General features: G+C 44.0%; 1 protein-coding gene across 1 annotated transcript in view; it reads left to right on the top strand.

The window, feature by feature from the left end:
- Nucleotides 1-13,819, top strand: part of TTBK2 (tau tubulin kinase 2) — a 384,453-nt gene that overhangs the window by 258,285 nt on the left and 112,349 nt on the right. The window contains exon 10 of the mRNA XM_053697795.1: nucleotides 3,078-3,235. Within this exon, the coding sequence (XP_053553770.1) occupies nucleotides 3,078-3,235 (158 nt within the window). The remainder of the gene's footprint in view (nucleotides 1-3,077; nucleotides 3,236-13,819) is intronic.

Below are 13,819 nucleotides of genomic sequence, written 5' to 3'. Positions count from 1 at the left end.
GAGACCACTCGGACCTATCGCAGAGGATAGCTCTGGATCCCCTATCAAGAAACTCTCTATCTTGGTGGATTTTGCAGGACCATCTGTCTCAGAGTACATGCTTCTTGAGACCATCCTGGGTGATTGTGACCACGGATGCCAGCATTTCAGGCTGGGGAGGTGTTTGTGGTTCTCTAAAGGTTCAGAGTCTTTGGACTCGAGAGGAGTCTTCTCTTCCCATAAACATCCTAGAGTTGAGAGCAATTTACAATGCCTTAATAGCCTCGTCTCAACTAGCTTTAGTCCGGTTTATCAGATTTCAATTGGACGATATCACCTCGTGGCATACTGTACATCAATCACTAGGGAGGAACTCGGAATTCCTTAGCAATGAAGGAGGTGACTCGCATTCTCCAGTGGACGGAGTCTCACGATTGCCTCCTCTCTGCCATCCAAAACCCAGGGGTGGACAACTGGGTAGCTTATTTTCTGAGCAGACAGACCTTTAATCCCGGGGGAGTGGGCTCTCCACCCAGAGGTTTTCTCAATTATAACTCTCAGGTGGGGGTTCCAGAGTTGGATCTGATGGCGTCACATCTAAACGCCAAGCTTCCAAAATACGGTTCAAGATCAAGAGATCCACAAGCCACTCTGATAGACGCTCTGGCGGTGCCTTGGAACTTCAGTCTGGCATACCTGTTCCCCCCGTTTTCTTTCCTTCCTCGAGTCATTGCTCGTATCAAGAAGGAGAGGGCGTCTGTGATTCTAATAGCTCCTGCTTGGCCTTGCAGGATCTGGTTCGCGGATCTGGTGAAGTTGTCATCTCTTCCCCCTTGGAGGTTTCCTCCGAGGAAGGACCTTCTACTTCAGAGTCCCTTCCTCCACCCAAATCTAGATTCTCTTCTTGGAGATTGAACACCTAGTCTTGGCTAGGCGTGGTTTTTCTGAGAAAGTTCAGGCTCATAAGATTTACCATAAGGTATGGCGTAAATACCTGTATTGGTGCGAATCAAAGGGTTTCTCTTGGAATCGGTTGAGGGTTCCTCCCATTCTGTCTTTTCTTCAGGAGGGACTGGAGAAAGCTTTGTCAGTCAGTACTCTGAAGGGTCAGATTTCTGCACCGTCTATTCTTTTGCACAAACGTTTGGCAGATCTGCCAGATGTTCAATCTTTTGTTCAGGCCTTGGTCAGAATCAGGCCTGTGTTTAAACATGTTGCTCCTCCTTGGAGCCTTAACCTTGTTCTTAAAGTTTTGCAGCAGGCTTCGTTTGAGCCTATGCATTCGGTTGATATTAAGTTGTTATTGTGGAAAGTTTTGTTTCTACTTGCTATTTCGTCTGCTCATAGAGTTTCTGAGCTTTCGGCTCTGCAGTGTGATTCCCCTTACCTTATTTTTACACAACTTGGATGTTGTGCATGCTCTAAAATTTTATCTACAAGCAACTAACGATTTTCGGCAGTCTACTGCACTGTTCGTTGTTTTCGCCGGTTAGCATAAGGGTCAGAAGGCCACTTCTACTGCTCTTTCTCTCTGGTTAAGAAGTGTTATCCGATTAGCATATGAGACAGCTGGACATCAGCCTCCTGAGAGAATTACGGGTCATTCCACTAGGGCTGTCTCTTCTTCCTGGGCTTGCAAAAATGAAGCATCTGTGGAGCAAATCTGCAAGGCGGCCACTTGGTCCTCTTTGCATACTTTTTCCAAATTCTACAAATTTGATACTTTTGCCTCGTCTGTGGCTTCCTTTGGAAGAAAAGTTCTTCAAGCGGTGGTGCCTTCTGTTTAGGTCTGCCCTGTCTTGTTCTACCTCCCTTTCATTCTGTGTCCTCTAGCTTGGGTATTGGTTCCCATTAGTAATTGGAATGAAATCATGGACTCTCCATGCCACAGGAAAGAGAGCAAAATGTATGCTTACCAGATAAATTTCTTTCTTTCTGGGCATGGAAAGTCCACGACCCTGCCCTTATTTACATTTAAGACGGAAAAATTTTGGTATAAACCTCAGGCACCTCTATACCCTTGTGTTATCTTCCTTTTCCATTTTTCTTAAGCCGAATGACTGGGGATTATGGGTAAGGGAAATTACACTTAACAGCTCTGCAGGGGTGCTCTTTGCCTCCTCCTGCTGGCCAGGAGTTGAATATCCCACTAGTAATTGGAATGAAATTGTGGACTCTCCATGCCCGGAAATAAAGAAATTTATCAGGTAAGCATATTTATTTTTCTTTCATGGCTGATATAACATACAATTTTAAACAACTTTTCAATTTACTTCTATTATTACATTTTCTTTGTTTTCATGTTATCCTTTGATAAGAGCAAGAAGGTACGTTCATGAGTGTGCACATGTCTGCAGCACTTTATGGCAGCGGTTTTGCAAAAGAACTAGATGGCAGCAATATTTCCTTTCATGTAGTGCTCCAGAAATGTGCACGCTACCTATTTAGATATCTCTTCAACAAAGAATAGAAGTAAATTGGAAACATTTTAAAATTGTATTCTCTATCTGAATCATGGTTTTCATGTCCCTTTAATGGTCCAGAGAGAACCATTTAAAATAACTTTACAATTCAAATTTACTTATATTATTACATTTGCTTCGTTTGCTTGGTGTCTTTTGCTGAAGTAGCAGTACTGCACTACTGGGAGCTAGCTGTACACATCAGGTAAGCCAATGACAACAAGAATATATGTGCAGCCACCAATCAGCAGCTAGCTACCATTAATGCATTGCTGCTCCTAACTCTACCTAGGTATGCCTTTCAACCAAAGATACCAAGAGAACAAATCACATTATATAAATAGAAGCAAGTTAAAAAGTTGTTTGAAACATCATGCTCTATCTGAATAATGAACGTTTCATTTTTACTTTATTGTCTCTTTAAGCTTTAATCATGTATTAAAAATGACTAATTTTGCATATATATGAAAATTAGTTATTAACTTGTGTCTGTAGACTTTTAATCCACAATCCACATCTTCCATTATTCTTTAGTTTACACTTCTAATTCCTATGCTGAGCACTGTGATCCTTAACAAATAATAAGACACAATTTATAGACATCTTGTTTAAATTTTCTTTTTCCTCCCTTTCCAGCTCCTTGTGTCTGTCTTTGACAATAGCATGAAGTCATTTGGTGTTGTGGATAGTGACCCTTTTGACTGGGAAAAGAGTGGTACAGATGGCTCTTTAACTACCACAACAATATCAACAACCCCTCAGCTTCACACCCGCCTGACTCCTGCAGCCATTGGGTATGTAGGCAAGAGGCATTGACACATAGTAAAATGTACTTTTTTAGTTAATGCTGAGGAAAAACATCTACATGTTCCAATCACTCGGCTATGTAAGAATACTGTAAAATATTGAAAACTTTAAAAATTATATAAATATATATTTCTCCTGTTAAGTGTAGTCAGTCCACGGGTCATCCATTACTTATGGGATTATATCTCCTCCCTAACAGGAAGTGTAAGAGGATCACCCAAGCAGAGCTGCTATATAGCTCCTCCCCTCTACGTCATACCCAGTCATTCTCTTGCACCTAACTAATAGATAGGATGTGTGAGAGGACTGTGGTTGTTAAACTTAGTTTTTATTTCTTCAATCAAAAGTTTGTTATTTTAAACAGCACCGGAGTGTGTTGTTTTTTCTCAGGCAGCATTAGAAGAAGAATCTACCTGAGTTTGTGTATGATCTTAGCGGTCGTAACTAAGATCCATTTGCTGTTCTCGGCCATTCTGAGGAGTGAGGTAACTTCAGAACAGGGGACAGCGGGCAGGGTTCACCTGCAAGGAGGTATGTTGCAGTATATTATTTTCTAAGGAATGGAATTGACTGAGAAAATACTGCTGATACCGATGTAATGTAAGTGCAGCCTTAAATGCAGTAGTAGTGACTGGTATCAGGCTGATATGTATGTATGTTTACACTGAGGTATTTCTAGGGAATGGAACTTCACTAAGAAAATACTGTATACATTTAACTTATATTTGAGCCTCCACTGCAGTGAAAGCGACTAGCAGCAGGCTTATTAATAACATTTCATAATTTTATATTTAAAACGTTTACTGGCATGTTAATTGTTTTTCTCTGAGGTACTTGGTGATAAAACTTTATGGGCATTATTTTTCCACATGGCTGTCGTTTTTTTATGAATACAAACAGTTTACTGAGCTTCCCCACTGTTGTATTATGAGTGGGAGGGGCCTATTTTGGCGCTTTATTGCGCAGTAAAAATTCAGTCACAGTCTTCCTATTTCTTCCTCCATGATCCAGGACGTCTTTACAGAGCCCAGGGGTCTCCAAAACTAGTTTTGAGGGAGGTAATCACTCACAGCAGACCTGTGAGACTGTGTTTTGACTGTGATAAAAACGCTTATATTAAATTGTTATCCGTTTTTGGGTACTAAGGGGTTAATCATCCATTTGCTGGTGGGTGCAATCCTTTGCTAACTTAATGCATTTACTGTGAAATTTTGGTTGCTATAACTAATTTGGTTCATTGTTATTTCAACTGTGACAGTTTTTGGTGCTTCTTAAAGGCACAGTAACGTTTTTTATATTGCTTGTAAATTTATTTGAAAAGTTTTTTCCAAGCTTGCTAGTCTAATTGCTAGTTTGTTTAAACATGTCTGACACAGAGGAATCTCTTTGTGCAATATGTTTAAAGGCCAATGTGGAGCCCAATAGAAATTTGTGTACTAATTGCATTGATGCTACTTTAAATAAAAGCCAATCTGTACATGTAAAGAAAATTTCACCAGACAACGAGGGGGAAGTTATGCCGACTAACTCTCCTCACGTGTCAGTACCTTCGTCTCCCGCTCAGGAGGTGCGTGATATTGTGGCGCCAAGTACATCAGGGCGGCCCTTACAAATCACTTTGCAAGACATGGCTAATGTTATGACTGAAGTATTATCTAAATTGCCAGAATTTAGGGGTAAACGCGACCACTCTGGGGTGAGAACAGAGTGCGCTGATAATATTAGAGCCATGTCTGATACTGCGTCACAATTTGCAGAACATGAGGACGGAGAGCTTCATTCTGTGGGTGACGGATCTGATCCAAGTAAACTGGACTCAGACATTTCAAATTTTAAATTTAAGCTTGAGAACCTCCGTGTTTTACTAGGGGAGGTTTTTAGCGGCTCTGAATGATTGTAACACGGTTGCAATTCCAGAGAAATTATGTAGGCTGGATAGATACTATGCGGTACCGGTGTGTACTGATGTATTTCCTATACCTAAGAGGCTTACAGAAATTATTAACAAGGAGTGGGATAGACCCGGTGTGCCTTTTTCACCCCCTCCTATATTTAGAAAAATGTTTCCAATAGACGCCACCACACGGGACTTATGGCAGACGGTCCCTAAGGTGGAGGGAGCAATTTCTACTCTGGCTAAGCGCACCACTATCCCGGTGGAGGATAGCTGTGCTTTCTCCAACATAGGTGTGTCCGGTCCACGGCGTCATCCTTACTTGTGGGATATTCTCTTCCCCAACAGGAAATGGCAAAGAGCCCAGCAAAGCTGGTCACATGATCCCTCCTAGGCTCCGCCTACCCCAGTCATTCTCTTTGCCGTTGTACAGGCAACATCTCCACGGAGATGGCTTAGAGTTTTTTAGTGTTTAACTGTAGTTTTTATTATTCAATCAGGAGGCTTCTGTTGATCAGATATGTAGGGCAGTGACTTGGTCTTCACTGCACACTTTTACCAAATTTTACAAGTTTGATACTTTTGCTTCTTCTGAGGCTATTTTTGGGAGAAAGGTTTTGCAAGCCGTGGTGCCTTCCATTTAGGTGACCTGATTTGCTCCCTCCCTTCATCCGTGTCCTAAAGCTTTGGTATTGGTTCCCACAAGTAAGGATGACGCCGTGGACCGGACACACCTATGTTGGAGAAAACAGAATTTATGTTTACCTGATAAATTACTTTCTCCAACGGTGTGTCCGGTCCACGGCCCGCCCTGGTTTTTTTAATCAGGTCTGATAATTTATTTTCTTTAACTACAGTCACCACGGTACCATATGGTTTCTCCTATGCAAATATTCCTCCTTAACGTCGGTCGAATGACTGGGGTAGGCGGAGCCTAGGAGGGATCATGTGACCAGCTTTGCTGGGCTCTTTGCCATTTCCTGTTGGGGAAGAGAATATCCCACAAGTAAGGATGACGCCGTGGACCGGACACACCGTTGGAGAAAGTAATTTATCAGGTAAACATAAATTCTGTTTTTTCAGATCCAATGGATAAAAAGTTAGAGGGTTACCTTAAGAAAATGTTTGTTCAACAAGGTTTTATATTACAACCCCTTGCATGCATTGCGCCTGTCACGGCTGCGGCGGCATTCTGGTTTGAGTCTCTGGAAGAGACCATTAGCTCAGCTCCATTGGATGAGATTATAGACAAGCTTAGAGTCCTTAAGCTAGCTAATTCATTTATTTCTGATGCCGTAGTACACTTAACTAAGCTTACGGCTAAGAACTCCGGATTCGCCATTCAAGCGCGCAGAGCGCTGTGGCTTAAATCCTGGTCAGCCGATGTGACTTCTAAATCTAAATTGCTTAACATACCTTTCAAAGGGCAAACATTATTCGGGCCCGGTTTGAAAGAAATTATCGCTGACATTACTGGAGGTAAGGGCCATGCCCTGCCTCAAGACAGAGCCAAACCAAGGGCTAAACAGTCTAATTTTCGTGCCTTTCGTAACTTCAAGGCAGGAGCAGCATCAACTTCTTCCGCTCCAAAACAGGAAGGAACTGTTGCTCGCTACAGACAGGGCTGGAAACCTAACCAGTCCTGGAACAAGGGCAAGCAGGCCAGAAAACCTGCTGCTGCCCCAAAGACAGCATGAAGTGAGGGCCCCCGATCCGGAAATGGATCTAGTGGGGGGCAGACTTTCTCTCTTCGCCCAGGCTTGGGCAAGAGATGTCCAGGATCCCTGGGCGTTAGAGATCATATCTCAGGGATATCTTCTGGACTTCAAAGCTTCTCCTCCAAAAGGGAGATTTCATCTTTCAAGGTTGTCAGCAAACCAGATAAAGAAAGAGGCGTTTCTACGCTGTGTACAAGACCTTTTAATAATGGGAGTGATCCACCCAGTTCCGCGGTCGGAACAGGGACAAGGGTTTTACTCAAATCTGTTTGTGGTTCCCAAAAAAGAGGGAACCTTCAGACCAATCTTGGACTTAAAGATCCTAAACAAATTCCTAAGAGTTCCATCGTTCAAAATGGAAACTATTCGGACAATCTTACCTATGATCCAAAAGGGTCAGTACATGACCACAGTGGATTTAAAGGATGCCTATCTTCACATACCGATTCACAAAAATCATTATCGGTACCTAAGGTTTGCCTTCCTAAACAGGCATTACCAGTTTGTAGCTCTTCCCTTCGGGTTAGCTACGGCTCCAAGAATCTTTACAAAGGTTCTGGGCTCTCTTCTGGCGGTACTAAGACCGCGAGGAATATCGGTAGCTCCGTACCTAGACGACATTCTGATACAAGCGTCAATTTTCCAAACTGCCAAGTCTCATACAGAGTTAGTTCTGGCATTTCTAAGGTCGCATGGGTGGAAGGTGAACGTAGAAAAGAGTTCTCTATTGCCACTCACAAGAGTTCCCTTCTTGGGGACTCTTATAGATTCTGTAGAAATGAAAATTTACCTGACAGAAGACAGGTTAACAAAACTTCTAACTGCTTGCCGTGTCCTTCATTCCATTCAACACCCGTCAGTGGCTCAATGCATGGAGGTAATCGGCTTAATGGTAGCGGCAATGGACATAGTACCTTTTGCACGCCTACATCTCAGACCACTGCAATTGTGCATGCTAGGTCAGTGGAATGGGGATTACTCAGATTTGTCCCCTATGCTGAATCTGGATCAAGAGACCAGAGATTCTCTTCTATGGTGGCTTTCTCGGCCACATCTGTCCAGGGGGATGCCCTTCAGCAGGCCAAATTGGACGATTGTAACAACAGATGCCAGCCTGCTAGGTTGGGGCGCTGTCTGGAATTTCCTGAAGGCTCAGGGATCATGGACTCAGGAGGAGAAACTCCTTCCAATAAACATTCTGGAATTAAGAGCGGTTTTCAATTCTCTTCTGGCATGGCCTCAGTTAGCAACTCTGAGGTTCATCAGGTTCCAGTCGGACAACATCACGACTGTGGCTTACATCAACCATCAGGGAGGGACAAGGAGTTCCCTAGCGATGATGGAAGTCTCAAAGATAATTCGCTGGGCAGAGTCTCACTCTTGCCACCTGTCAGCGATCCACATCCCAGGCATGGAGAACTGGGAGGCGGATTTCCTAAGTCGCCAGACTTTTCATCCGGGGGAGTGGGAACTTCATCCGGAGGTATTTGCCCAACTGCTTCGGCGTTGGGGCAAACCAGATCTGGATCTCATGGCGTCTCGCCAGAACGCCAAGCTTCCTTGTTACGGATCCAGGTCCAGGTACCCGGGAGCGGTACTGATAGATGCTCTGACAGCCCCTTGGGTCTTCAACATGGCTTATGTGTTTCCACCATTCCCGATGCTTCCTCGATTGATTGCCAGGATCAAACAGGAGAGAGCATCAGTGATTCTAATAGCGCCTGCGTGGCCACGCAGGACCTGGTATGCAGATCTAGTGGACATGTCGTCCTGTCCACCATGGTCTCTGCCTCTGAGACAGGACCTTCTGATTCAGGGTCCTTTCAAACATCCAAATCTAATTTCTCTGAGGCTGACTGCATGGAGATTGAACGCTTGATTCTATCAAAGCGTTGATTCTCAGAGTCAGTGATTGATACCTTAATACAGGCTAGGAAACCTGTTACCAGGAAAATTTACCATAAAATATGGCGTAAATACTTGCATTGGTGCGAATCCAAGAGTTACTCATGGAGTAAGGTTAGGATTCCTAGGATATTGTCTTTTCTACAAGAAGGTTTAGAAAAGGGTTTATCTGCTAGTTCGTTAAAGGGACAGATCTCAGCTCTGTCTATCCTTTTACACAAACGTCTGTCAGAAATTCCAGACGTTCAGGCTTTTTGTCAGGCTTTGGCCAGGATTAAGCCTGTGTTTAAAACTGTTGCTCCGCCGTGGAGCTTAAACTTAGTTCTTAACGTTTTGCAGGGGGTTCCGTTTGAACCCCTTCATTCCATTGATATCAAGCTGTTATCTTGGAAAGTTCTGTTTTTAATGGCTATTTCCTCGGCTCGAAGAGTCTCTGAGTTATCGGCCTTACATTGTGATTCTCCTTATCTGATTTTTCATTCAGACAAGGTAGTTCTGCGTACTAAACCTGGGTTCTTACCTAAGGTAGTCACTAACAGGAATATCAATCAAGAGATTGTTGTTCCATCATTGTGCCCTAACCCTTCTTCAAAGAAGGAACGACTTCTGCACAATCTGGACGTCGTCCGTGCCCTGAAATTTTATTTGCAGGCAACTAAAGATTTTCGCCAAACTTCTTCCCTGTTTGTCGTTTATTCTGGACAGAGGAGAGGTCAAAAAGCTTCGGCTACCTCTCTCTCTTTTTGGCTTCGTAGCATAATACGTTTAGCCTATGAGACTGCTGGACAGCAGCCTCCTGAAAGGATTACAGCTCATTCTACTAGAGCTGTGGCTTCCACTTGGGCCTTTAAGAATGAGGCCTCTGTTGAACAGATTTGCAAGGCTGCAACTTGGTCTTCACTTCACACTTTTTCAAAATTTTACAAATTTGACACTTTTGCTTCTTCGGAGGCTGTTTTTGGGAGAAAGGTTCTACAGGCAGTGGTTCCTTCCGTGTAAGATCCTGCCTGTCCCTCCCGTCATCCGTGTACTTTTAGCTTTGGTATTGGTATCCCATAAGTAATGGATGACCCGTGGACTGACTACACTTAACAGGAGAAAACATAATTTATGCTTACCTGATAAATTCCTTTCTCCTGTAGTGTAGTCAGTCCACGGCCCGCCCTGTTTTTACGGCAGGTCTAAATTTTAAATTAAACTCCAGTCACCACTGCACCCTATAGTTTCTCCTTTCTTGTTTGGTTTTCGGTCGAATGACTGGGTATGACGTAGAGGGGAGGAGCTATATAGCAGCTCTGCTTGGGTGATCCTCTTGCACTTCCTGTTAGGGAGGAGATATAATCCCATAAGTAATGGATGACCCGTGGACTGACTACACTACAGGAGAAAGGAATTTATCAGGTAAGCATAAATTATGTTTTATGTAATTGTAAGAAACGCATCTCAAGCATCCACACACTCAGGTGTCCAATACATTTTGTTTATCTGGATACTTGAATATGGTTTCCATGTAGCTTGAGTGTGGAGTTTTGTTGGTTTTGTGTTCACTTAGGAAAAGAGAAGCAAATACCCTAAATAGCAGTCATCTGAAGGTTTCCACAGGCCTATATTTTCATATTCTTTGTAGGTAGGGTAGTCTAATATTTTTAATATTATTTGTATGTATGTTTTGCATTTTGTTTACCGTACTTTCAGTCAATCTTCTTGCTTCAGTGCTAAAGAGTTTTGTCCTTCCTTCTTTTAGAGATCAGTCCAGAACCTTGGGCATATCAGTTGTGTGTTTTTTCAGCAAAGATTTTTATATGAAGATTTCCTAGTTGCTCTGGTATCATCCCATGAAAATGGGCATACATTGAACAGCATAGAGTGAGGTATAACTCTTTATAATAAGTTGCCTTTACAATAAATACGCTGGCCGCAGATGCTTTTCACACCAGTTTTTATATACTGGCTTTCAAAAGTTTGGAGTCACTGAGACATTTCCTTATTTTCCATGAAAACATACATGAAATTAGTTTGAATAGGAAATAAAGTAATTGACAAGGTTAGAAATAATGAATCTGAAGTGAAATAATAATTGTGTAACTTCATTTTCGCCAAATAATCAACCATGTGCAGCAATTACAGCCTTGCAGACCTTTGGCATTCTAGTTATCAATTTGTTGAGGTAATCTGAAGAGATTTCACTCCTTGCCTCCTGAAGAATCTTTAACAAGTTGGATTGGCTTGATGGGCCTTCTTACATACCATACAGTCAAGCTGCTCCTACAACAGCTCAATAGGGTTCAGGTCTGATGACTGTGCTGGTCACGCCATTAAACTCAGAATACCAGCTGGCTGCTTCTTCAATAAATAGTTATTGCATAGGTTGGCACTGTGCTTTGGGTCATTGTCCAGTTGTAAGAGGAAATTGGCTCCAGTCAAGCGCCGTCCACAGGGTATGGCATGGCATGGCAAAATGGAGTGACAGTCTTCATTTTTCAAGGTTCCTTTTACCCTCTATAAATCTCCCACTTTACTACCACCAAAACACCCCAGACCATCACATTGCCTCCACCATGCTTGACAAATGATGTCAAGCATTCCTCCAGCATCTTTTCATTGGCCTGCGTCTCACAAATGTTCTCCTTTGTGATCCAAACACCTCTAACTTATATTAGTCTGTCCATAATACTTTTTTCCAATCTTCCTCTGTCCAGTGTCTTTTGCCCATCTAAGGGCCAGATTATGAGTGGAGCGCTATTAATAGAGCACATGCGTGATAGGGCAATTTTCTTCTTAAAACGGGAAGAGTCCACAGTTGCATTCTTTACTTTTGGGAAATACAGAACCTGGCCACCAGGAGGAGGCAAAGACACCCCAGCCAAAGGCTTAAATACCTCCCCCACTTCCCTCATCCCCCAGTCATTCTTTGCCTTTCGTCACAGGAGGTTGGCAGTGAACTGTTAGAAGATTTTGGAATAGTCTCTTATGGAGGGTACAACTCTTCGAGATGGGACTGGGGTTTTAAGTAGTCCTGTCAGCCTCTCATTGAGAGAATGGATGAAAGTTAGAGTCCGGAGATGCAGGAAGAGTCTTTCTGCGAAACCATCCCGACTCATATCAACAGCTCCCTAAGCAATCAGCATTGGCGAGTTTCGCTACCTGCTTTCTTCACTAAAGTCCATGTCAGAAGTGACGCTACTATCTGTCACACTTGAAGGACCGTCTTACTGTTCCACGGCATAGATTCCGGTAAGATCGTTTCATTTTCCTTTCACTGTGGGAATATAATGTAACTAGTCCTAAAGCCCATGTACACGGGCCATATTTTGCAGTACAGCGGTCCCACCCCTTGCTCTCCCCCCCCTATTTTGCTCTCTCTCTTCCCCCTCTCTTTTGCTCTCTCTCTCCCCTCTCTTTTGCTCTCTCTCTCCCCTCTCTTTTGCTCTCTCTCTCCCCTCTCTTTTGCTCTCTCTCTCCCCTCTCTTTTGCTCTCTCTCTCCCTTCTCTTTTTCTCTCTCTTTATCTCCCCCCTCTCCCTCTCTCACCCCCCTCTCTGTTGTGCTCTCTCTCCCCCTCTCTGTTGTGCTCTCTCTCTCCCCTCTCTGTTGTGCTCTCTCTCTCCCCCCTCTCTTTTGCTCTCTCTCTCTCCCCCCTCTCTTTTGTTCTCTCTCTCCCTCCTCTCTTTTGCTCTCTCTCTCTCCCCCCTTCTCTTTTGCTCTCTCTCCCCCCTTCTCTTTTGCTCTCTCTCTCCCCCCTTCTCTTTTGCTCTCTCTCTCCCCCTTCTCTTTTGCTCTCTCTCTCCCCCTCTCTTTTGCGCTCTCTCCTCTTTTGCTATCTCTCCCCCCTTCTCTTTTGCCCGCTCTCTCTCTCTCTCTCGCCCTCTCTTTTCCTTGCTCTGCCCCCTCTCTTCTGGTCTGTCTCCCCCCTCTCTTCTGGTCTCTCTCCCCCCTCTCTTCTGGTCTCTCTCCCCCCTCTATTTTGATCTCTCTCCCTCTCTATTTTGGTCTCTCTCCCCCTCTCTTTTGGTCTCTCTTCCCCTTCTCTTTTGCTCTCTCACCCTCTTTTGCTCTCTCTCTCCCCCCTCTCTTTTTTTCTCTCTCTCTCCCCCTCTCTTTTGCTCTCTCTCCCCCCTCTTTTGCTTTCTCTCTCCCTCTCTATTTTGCTCTCTCTCTCCCTCTCTATTTTGCTCTCTCTCTCCCTCTCTCTTTTGCTATCTCTCTCCCTCTCTCTTTTGCTATCTCTCTCCCTCTCTCTTTTGCTATCTCTCTCCCTCTCTCTTTTGCTATCTCTCTCCCTCTCTCTTTTGCTCTCTCCCTCTCTCTTTTGCTCTCTCCCTCTCTCTTTTGCTCTCTCCCTCTCTCTTTTGTTCTCTCCCTCTCTCTTTTGTTCTCTCCCTCTCTCTTTTGCTCTCTCCCTCTCTCTTTTTTGCTCTCTCTCCCCCCTCTCTTTTGTTTTCTCTCTCTCCCTCTTTTGCTCTCTCCCTCCCATGTATTTTGCTCTCTCTCACCTTCTCTTTTGCTCTCTCTCTCACCCTTCTCTTTTGCTCTCTCACCCCTCTCTTTTGCTCTCTCAGCCCTCTCTTTTGCTCTCTCTCTCCCCCTCTTTTGCTCTATATCTCCCCTCTTGTGCTGCTCTCTCTCTCTCTCTCATGCAGACACTCAGACAGCCATGGCAGTTCCTGCCCGGCCCCGCCCTGTCCCACTTAGACTCCGCCCCTTTCATGGCATGGACCCGCCCCTTCACGGCCGGTCAGTTTGTTGAAGGCCAGGTGTGTTTGTCCTCTTGCAGTCTCTACTGCGCATGACAGCTTCAGACAAACACACTTGGCCTTTTATATTAGAGGATGATAGAACAGGGTATCAGTGGGACTCCTTTATCTTTAATGTAATCGTATTTGTTATGTGATTCTATCTGCTGTGTACTGATTTTGGGGCTCATGGCTTTACGGAACGTACAGGTATTTTGAGCTACGCAGTTTCTTAATGGGACTGGCGTGCTTTTCCTTGGCCTGTAGGTTGCACCTCGTGACCGGCCGTGGTCACGTTTTCGTTCAACATTTCCTTATTCTT

The sequence above is a fragment of the Bombina bombina genome, chromosome 1 (assembly GCF_027579735.1).
Source record: "Bombina bombina isolate aBomBom1 chromosome 1, aBomBom1.pri, whole genome shotgun sequence".
Lineage (NCBI taxonomy): Eukaryota > Metazoa > Chordata > Amphibia > Anura > Bombinatoridae > Bombina > Bombina bombina.
The sequence above is the reverse complement of the archived record's forward strand: the minus strand, read 5'-3'. Positions and strand labels throughout refer to the sequence as shown.